At 32.8% G+C, this 9,440-nt stretch overlaps 1 protein-coding gene across 2 annotated transcripts in view; it reads left to right on the top strand.

The window, feature by feature from the left end:
* Window positions 1-5,265: 5,265 nt before the first annotated feature.
* Window positions 5,266-9,440, top strand: part of LOC108756192 (metal-response element-binding transcription factor 2) — an 8,446-nt gene continuing 4,271 nt past the window's right edge. For both annotated transcript variants that reach the window (XM_018499807.1, XM_018499806.1), the window contains exons 1-8: window positions 5,266-5,677; window positions 7,193-7,335; window positions 7,426-7,626; window positions 7,725-7,916; window positions 8,059-8,231; window positions 8,509-8,704; window positions 8,814-9,055; window positions 9,162-9,362. In XM_018499807.1, coding sequence (XP_018355309.1) covers window positions 7,207-7,335; window positions 7,426-7,626; window positions 7,725-7,916; window positions 8,059-8,231; window positions 8,509-8,704; window positions 8,814-9,055; window positions 9,162-9,362 — 1,334 coding nt within the window. In that variant the 5' untranslated portion in view covers window positions 5,266-5,677; window positions 7,193-7,206. The remainder of the gene's footprint in view (window positions 5,678-7,192; window positions 7,336-7,425; window positions 7,627-7,724; window positions 7,917-8,058; window positions 8,232-8,508; window positions 8,705-8,813; window positions 9,056-9,161; window positions 9,363-9,440) is intronic.

Raw genomic sequence — 9,440 nt, 5'->3', positions numbered from 1 at the left:
TACACGCCCGTGTTTTCATAAATTATATCAATAACAAAGTTGTTATGCATATAAAAAAATATTTAAAGAAATATGTTTCCCGATATAGACTTTCCTGTGATGCATTGAATTGTATAATGAATGTTGACTGTTAATAATTGTATAACTTTTATATATACGGATACAAAACATACCGTGTCGCTTTCACACGGTTGTGAAAATAATAAGATCGTTGAACTTTCTTATGGTCAACTGAGTATTAACCTTCAGCCGAGCTAATGATCGTAGGAATTTTCTAAATTACAGATTATGCAGGACAGAGACATTTATCGAGGAAATTCTGCGATAAAATCGACATTTCCATACTTATATCGAATATATATTATATTATATTATTCATAACGCTTAACACGCAGTATTGTATCACATTTCTTCGTTGAAATTTCACAATGCGATACATGTTTTGCTAATAGCACTGTCATAGCCTTTTTAAAAATTAATTTTGGATATATCATATATATTTAACTATCAACTTTCAGAATTATTTAAAATTTCTTCTCTTTTAACGCGCGTGAATTATTTTGAATTTTTAATGTATTATACATTTAATTGTATTTAAAATTAAAAATATATATTATACATTCATGTTAATGTGTATATATTGTATTTAATATTTAATATATTGTATTTAATATATTATACATTTCTCTGCGTGAAACATTAAAATAAATAATGAAAGCAAGATGTTAAGAACACACGAACAGATAATTGTTTAGATTATTATTTATATATTTGATATCATAATTTAATATTATTTTTGTTTATAAACTTTTACTTTATTAGTAAAAGAATGTGTCATGCATTTTATATAGAATGTAAATTTTATTTTATAGTGAATTCAGTCACTCACACTACTCTAATCAGTACACATTAAAGCTGCTTTAAGGTATCTAAATGCAGTGGCACGATATAATCAATTTTAACAATGAAATAATACATATATACTCTATTAAATAATATGACAATGTCATTATTGACTATTTAATGTGATAATATTATTATGAGCCATTTAATTGTTTAAAATATTCATATGCTTTTAACATTTACCTTTTAACTTTACCGCATGTAGATATAGCAGCTTTTAGTATGCACTAATCTAGTGTAATGCAAGTGACCGAATTCGCTATTAATTACAGACTTCGTCCATAATTTATGTATGTGTCAAGAGCAATAGCCCTATGGTGTCTTTGCTGCCTATTGCAATAGTAGAAAATGATATCATGAAGAATTCTCATTAAGACGACCATATATGTAATACGGACAAAATTTTATTAAAACTTTGATACACTTATTATATTTACTGCATCGTCCGATCAAAGATTCACGATCAGCCTTTTTACGTACATTTATCGAGGCCTCGTTTTATGAAATTTTGTTTTTGTCAAAATTCACGCAGTAACCACTCATTGATTGAGAATTAATATTTTCTGCTCAAAATCCACTTTTTTTTTTGAACTTTCAATTTTCCATACTTTAACTATATATTTATTTATTCAAACAAAATTTCATAAATCAAGTCTTTTCATGTCTTTAATTTTAAATCAGTTACCACAAATATATATTTATTCTACTTAGGAACACACGTTTCGAACGTTCTTCAAATTTTTACATATATTTATGGTCTTTCCGCTTCTTTGAAGAAATTATAGGTATATATTATATATGGGTATGTAATCTTGTTTCTTTGTTAGAGTTAACAAAAGAAATAAATTGTGTATTTATTTTTATACCATTTTTTGTATTACAATTGATGTAATCGATTTGTTTAAAAGAAGTCTTTACAGATGTATCAATAATTTCGTTAATGAATGTTAAAGGAATTCCTTATTTTTTATTAGGAAAATCCCCTCCCCCTCAAAACAAAAATGAATCTTTATTTTTAAAACGTTAGCGTAATATTCTGGAAACTTGTTGAGAAACTAAAAGAATTATACAATTTTGCCATTTCATTTTTTTTACAATTTTGCAATTTCGAAACATTTTCTGTTATTATTAATGAATCAGCATCTTTATGTGTCAAAGATATAAACAAAATATAATAGCTTCTATTTTACGCAATTAAAGTGGAAGAATTTTGAAAACTGAATACGTCAAATAAAGTGCAAAAGAAAATTTTATATATTGCAACTTGGTAGATTGCAATGTTCGTTAACGCGTGAGTATATATCAAATAGTTTTTGTTTTATTATATAAAGAGATTCCTGCTCCTTGTAGAGAGATTCAATAGCCAATTTTAAAGTTTGATATTTAATCGTTAATCAATTCGCAAGTAACAGTAAGATAAGATGAAGGATATGTAATCAGAAGACAAAAGAAGTATAATGTTACTCGTAACTTGAAGAATTCTATTTTATGATAAATATAAATTTTCATGAAGGAAATCTTACAACATCTCGAAGTTCCTTTAACAGTAATGGTAGGTAACACAATCACGAATAATGTAAATTAAGTTACTTTAATCTGGGTTTAACTTACTCTTTTTCTGTTTTTCTTAGAAATAGAAAAAGATAAGGAATAAATTGAACTAAGATTCCGATTCCACTCTAATGTAAGATTAAATTAATCTTACATTAGTGGAACCGGAACTCAGGCTGCTAACTTTATTTTTTATTTGATGTTCACATCCGTGATCGTATTGCCTACCATCAAGATTGTTAAGTTTGCCAGCAGATTCAACTAGAATAATAGCGGATTGGAATCAATTGCATTGGCATTAATAAGCATATACGTTCCGTCAGTAAAATCTATCGACGTAATCTAACAAGCATGCAGATTAGTAGAACATTGCAATGTATTGACATCAAATGTGTCTGTATTAAAGGCCTGTTCCAATTTCGAATAAATCATGTGATAAATTATTTAATGGATAAAAAAGAGAATGAAAGAGAGAGAGAGAGAGAAAATGAAAGCAATTAAAGATTTGATTAGATTTATCAAAGTTGGAATAATTCCGCCTAAGTATTTTATCAGCAACTCTCAATATATTTAATAGCTTCCAATATATTTGGCAGTTCTTGATATAATTGACAGCTGATTGTCAGTAAGAACTGAATGTAATCTATTATTTCGTAATCATAAAATGTTATTTATTTTTAAATGGAGCGGCAGCTAGATTGTATCCAATTTTTACAATCAATCTGCCATCACGTTTTATTGGCAAATTTATATTTCTGTTGGCGTTCTCTGTCAGCAGAAAATTTATTTAAATTTTTTATTTAATTTAAATTTATAGTAAACACTGCTATTATCTCTTTTCGACGAATTTAGCTGTTAGATGAAAAATGTATGTAAATGAAACACGTAGATGTGATTTAAAGCTTTCCTAGCTGATACAATCGACGTCTGTCGCTGCTAAATCGGCCATCGGCAAGTGAACGACAGGCTGCTGAAGAAAATTGCAGCGAGCAATTTTGCAACTCTGTGATATGGATAAGAGCAATGCATTGTTACGAAAGATGTATGTACTGCTTGAACGTTTGAGATGTTCGCGCAATACGTGGACGACTCAATCACGATGCCAATAATCATTTCTTAAATAATAATTCCGATCACTCGTATTTGTCACGCTATTCCGAATGCTTGAACGATCGAAATATCGATTGTTTATGTTATGTCTGTACCGCAAAAGGAGGCCCAAATGATGACCACCGCCGGCCATTTTGAATCGAGGGCCATGTTCCAGCTAAATGTCGTTTCTAACATAAAGGTGCTTTTTCATGCTGATGCTCGACACTCATTTTTAATGGCAAAATAGATTATGTAATAAAAATTGACGCTTGATATTCGTCAATTTTTATCACGTGATCTGTTTTGACACTAAAAATGAGCGTCGAGCATCAGCATAAAAAAGTACTTTAAAGCAATAATTGTTATTGCAATAAATTTTACATTATTGTAGTAGTCGTATACCGCTTGTAAAATTATCCTTTAATTAAACAGGAACGATTAATATTATTCTTTTAAAAAAATATGTATTACTATTAACAAGCATATATTACATAAATAAATTTTTGAAATTATTCTCATCTTAACTAGTCTTTTCAAATAGTTATAATTTTAAACATATTTTTTAAAAATATATAAAAAGACATAAGCCGGAGTAGACTTTTGTAGTCTTTAAATGTAATAGATTTTCTATACAATAAGTAATAAATCAGAAATCAAAAGTTAGAAATTAACCAATCACAATCGAATATAAGAAGAATAATCGACTATGATTTGTCAATTTCTAGCTTCTGATTTCTAATTTATTTCTAATAACTTATAAAAACCTTCAATATATTTCGATCGAGATGGCAGTTTTAACATATCAGTGTTTAAAAATATAAGAGATTGAGGCCAATATTTATAGTTGATTCTTAAATTAAGACTGTTCAAGTACATATGTCTTATGAATCAGAGAGCTGTACTAAGAGATTTATACTTTCTTAAGACATTCTTAAAATAAGAATGGACTATGAATACTATGAGAGCTGGTGCATACGTTAATATTCTGAAATAGCAAATAAATTTTTACAACATATTATACAATATATTATTATATAATATATATGTACCTATTCTTATTATTGTGCAATAAAACTCTAAACATATTTTGATAATTATAAATAAATAGAATTAGAATTTAAAAAACGACAGTACTAACACGTACCACTATTACAAAAGATGAAGAAATGAATTTTGCCTGGTGAAAATTTTTTTCTGAATTTTTACACGAATTGGAAATATTTTTTTAGAAATATTAAGGAAATCTACATCTTTTTTAGAATTTTTCATGTGTGAATTCTGAAATATTCTAAGAAATATTCTAAGAATTGTACACAACTTTTCATTTTATTAATTTCTGAAAAAATATCTTAAATTTTTTTTAATTTTATAAAATTTCGTCAGAAATTATAGAATAAAAAATTTTAGAAATCTCAGAAATTCTAAAAAAGATGTAAACTTTCTCGGCATTTCTAAAAAATGTTTTAATTTTCTACAAAAAAAATGATAAAAATTAAATTATTCAGAAATTCTGAAAAAAAAATTTGAAATTTACATAAAAATTCTGAGAAAAAAATTTTCAATAAACATAAAAAAATGTGATAGTTTGACAGGATAAACCAATGGAGGAACCGTTTTAGCCCTTTTCATCGCCAGGTGTTTCCCGAGGGGTATCGCCGTAACATCGCTACGTCCCTACGCGTTTCGCAGTGTCGTCTCACGGTGGCGCGTCTGATTCGCGTAGTAGCCCAGCAAGTGTTTCCCCGAACATGGCGGACGGTGCTCGTTCGAATTTCCATGGGACACAATGAACGTGCGCCGAGCTCGCCGCGGTAATGCCGATAACTGAGGGCGTGTCGTGATCGTGCAGCCCGGCCTACGTGGGTGCCCGGGGCATCGTCGTGATCGGCGCGGCAGTGCGATACGAAGGCAGCGGAGCCAGGCTTTTGCCGCCGTCGCCCGTCGTGTCGCCGCGAGTGTCTGCGCCGAGCGAACGAACGAGCGAGCGAGCGAGCGAGCGATCCCGAGCGAGCGTGGAACGAGCCGACCGTGGCGGGGCCCCCCCATGCTTGTGCATTGTCGAATGTCTGACCGGAGTCGAAGGATGAAGACCGCATGTAGCAGCGCGTGATTCCACGGCCGAGACGCTGAGGTACGACGATCAGGTACCGCGATCAGACCGGACTGGATCCCATCCGTGCAGCTAGTCAGCTACTCGACCCGATCCGAGCTTGGAGTCGCGCGGCGCCGGGCCGGACGCGGGTTTATTTACGACGCCGCGGCGTCCAGGACGCGCGCGACGAGCCGCCCTGTTCACAAGCATCACCAACCATCGTCGCGTCGTCACCGTTCCGTCTGGTCCCGTCTCCCCATCAGTCCCGTCAGTCCCGTCGCCAAGGGCCGATCGGGTTCCGAGGGTTGATGGTTCTTCCACTCCTCCTTCTCTCTCCTTCTTGCCTTTCTTCTCTCTTTCTCCTTTCTCCCTGTTTCTATCCGTCCTTCGCGCCGTCCCCGTTGGATTGATCGGACCGACGCAGGGAATCGTTTCGCGTAAAGAAACACGGAGATTCCCATAGAGAGCGAAGAATACAGCCCCGCCGAACGCGGTTTTTGCTGAATGCATCCGTGAACGTTGCATCGTGCGAACGTTGCATCGTGCTCCGAGAAGCCTCACGGCGCTCTCCTTCGGCAAGCGAGAGTGAGTGCGCCGGACTGTTTTTTTAATGAGATGCCGATCATATGGTCGCGCGACCGCGTTCCCGTACGTCGAATTGTGTAACGTTACTCGTTGTGGCAGGTGGCGATGGACAGCATGGCGAATAATGATTTACCTGGATTTTCCTCGCACCTTTGAACGGGGAGGACGCGCGCGGCCTGTTTGGTTAGCTTGAACGCTCCTTCGAGCGTCGTCGGTGATGTTCCGAGTCGAATCACGTGTCGTTTTGTTAATTTATATTTGAGAACTTTACGTACCACAGATTTACGCAAATATTGGCGATAAATCTGCAAACGGTTTTAGTAATATCGTGTATTTAGGATTTTAGTCACGTGTATACGATCTAAAGCTTTTAGTGTGAGTCTCACTCTGAGGAGTAAAATCTCATTTTGTAGAATCAATTTTCACTCTGATGAGTAAAATCTCTTAAAGAGTCTTGAAAAAGAGTGGCTCAATTTTCACTCTGAGTGAGATTTTACTCCAAAAAATTAGAGAGGTTAGAAGCGTGTAATAATGAAGAATATATTTGTTTTGGCCCACCTTTTTGTATCGTAGCATATTAAAAAAATCGTAACAAATTTCTCATACTATTGCAATTAACTTGATGAAACAGATTTGGAAAGTGAAAGATATGAAGTCATAATAAGTTTGAATTGTGTTCTCTTATGTTTATCAATAATCCATTTATATATACAGAAGTTAAAGATTTTTTACAGAGATTTATTTATAAAAAATATTTTCTCTTTATTAGTGTTAGCTTGACTCAAATCTCTAGTAGATAACAATAAATAAGAGTCTAAAGTCTATAATGATTGAAGCTGAATCTTAGATACTTAAATAATTTTCATGCGAATTTATATACCACATATGTAGTCATTTGAACTGAGTGTTTCTAGTAAATATTATTCTTGATCGTACTTGATTATTACAGCTACATTATTTATGATTTAGAAACAGGATAGAAAATGTCAGAAACTGAAGAAAGTCTGGTAGCGCCCGATAGTACCACAAAGGAACAGCGGGTTGGCTTCTGCCATGGAGATGACGTTCTTCAACACAGAGATGGCAAATATTACCTTGGTACAGTTGTCGAGGTACAAACAAACTTATATTTCTCTTTAGTAGTATTTAATAACAGTATTTAATGTTGTAACTCATCAACACTGAACTTTACTTCTACATAGGTGGACATGGTTAGGGAAAGATGTCTTGTCAAATTTCTGGACCTTACATCTTCCTGGTCGTTATTTAGAGAGCTGACAAAATTGGCAATGCCAGACTCGGATGTTATGTGTGTTCTTTGTAAACAATCTCAGCCTAAGACTGACAATGACATTATCGTTTGCGACAAATGTGGCCGTGGTTATCACCAATTGTGTCATCAGGTACATATAGGAATCTTACTTGATATTTGAAATTATAAAAATAAGTTCAATTATATTAACTGATAGAGATATAAAATATAATTATTATGCATTTGCAGCCTGAAATATCAAAACCAGAATCAGGTAGAGATATTCACTGGATATGCAGAAGATGCATAGACAGTCAGCCGCGTACGCGTGAATCTTGCGAGCCAAAAAATTCTATGGTTAAAGCAAGCATTAGAAAAGTTTGCAGCGGTAGGGACCAACCTCAACCACCACCAGATGACATGACGAAATTGCCATATGATGTAAGATTTAAGTATAAAATGTATATTATTACTCAAATAATTTATATAATTATATTATTTTATATATAAAACAAAATATTCTTTAAAAATCTATGACAATAAAAATTTTACAAGATATTCTCATTATAACATATAATTTCAGCCTGATATGCTAAATTGGGATAATCATCACAGAGTGAACGCCGAACAAATTTATTGTTACTGTGGACTTAATGGTGAATGGTATGCACAGATGTTACAATGTGGTCGTTGTAGACAATGGTTTCATGAAAAGTGCATCAGGTGCTTAACTCATCCTTTGTACAGTGGTGATAGGTAAGCAAATATAGAAATGATTCAATTTAATTTCAATATATAGATTATTATTATTATTATTGAAGTATGAGTTTTCAAAACGCACGGTCATCTCAATCACTATCATCTTACACTTTTTTACAATCTTGAATTTTCTAATTAATCTTTTAAAATTGAGACATATATAAGGGAACTCAAGATTCATTGACTACGAATCGAAACTGCTCTCACATGTTATCCCACATACAAGTTCTCTTCATATAATTTTATATAATTAAATTATTAATAATTTTTACAGATTTTATGTATTTGTTTGTTCAATGTGCAATCATGGCAAAGAATTTATTCGGCGTTTAGAAATGAAATGGGTAGATTTGGTGCACCTGATGTTGCAAAATCTGACTGTTTATAACGCTAAAAAGTATTACGACTTGGACACTGTTATTATACCTTATGCAAATGACAACTGGTCGACCTTACAGCTTCCAACACGGGTAGGAGTCTTCAACATTGGAATATTATATATAAAACAAATTATTCTAAATTTATGTTTAATTATAATATTTGATAATGTTTATGATAATATTGTGTGTATATTTTTAGATTAAAAATGTCAGTCTCGATGTACGTAGGCAATCAATATTAACAGCATTGACAACCAATAGAAACAGGTTTAAATGTGGTAAAGAAATAAAAAAGCGCACTACAATATGGGGCCTCCGTGTCAGACTGCCACCACCTTCTCCATTTATCAGTTTACCAATATCTGGCGAAATAGATGATTCTGTATTACGTAGATGTTGGGCTGGTAATAAAAGACTGCAATACCTTCCTCCGTCAACAGAGTTAGTATAATATACAATCATAAATTATATAAAATATAAAATCAATTATTTATTTTTAGCATAAATAAATAAACGTTTATATAATACATAAAACTTATTATTTCAGTCCGGTGATTTTGCCAGAAATTACAAAACAATTGATTGCGTTAAAGCAAAGGGTGGCAGAGGATGTAGAAATACCTGTAAGTCCTACACTTATAGCAATGCGAGGTACAATTTATCAAAATTCGGAAGCAGAACAAAGTTCATGTCCAAGTCCACCTCCATTAACAGAATCCAGTCAATCAATAGAATCTTTAAGAAACAGGTATACTATTTTTACACATATTTATTTACTTTTATTTTGTTAAACTATTCTTTTTTTTTAACAATATAAGTTTAACTA

The sequence above is a fragment of the Trachymyrmex septentrionalis genome, unplaced genomic scaffold (assembly GCF_001594115.1).
Source record: "Trachymyrmex septentrionalis isolate Tsep2-gDNA-1 unplaced genomic scaffold, Tsep1.0 scaffold97, whole genome shotgun sequence".
NCBI classification, from domain to species: Eukaryota; Metazoa; Arthropoda; class Insecta; order Hymenoptera; family Formicidae; genus Trachymyrmex; species Trachymyrmex septentrionalis.
This window is presented reverse-complemented; position numbering and strand designations above follow the sequence as displayed.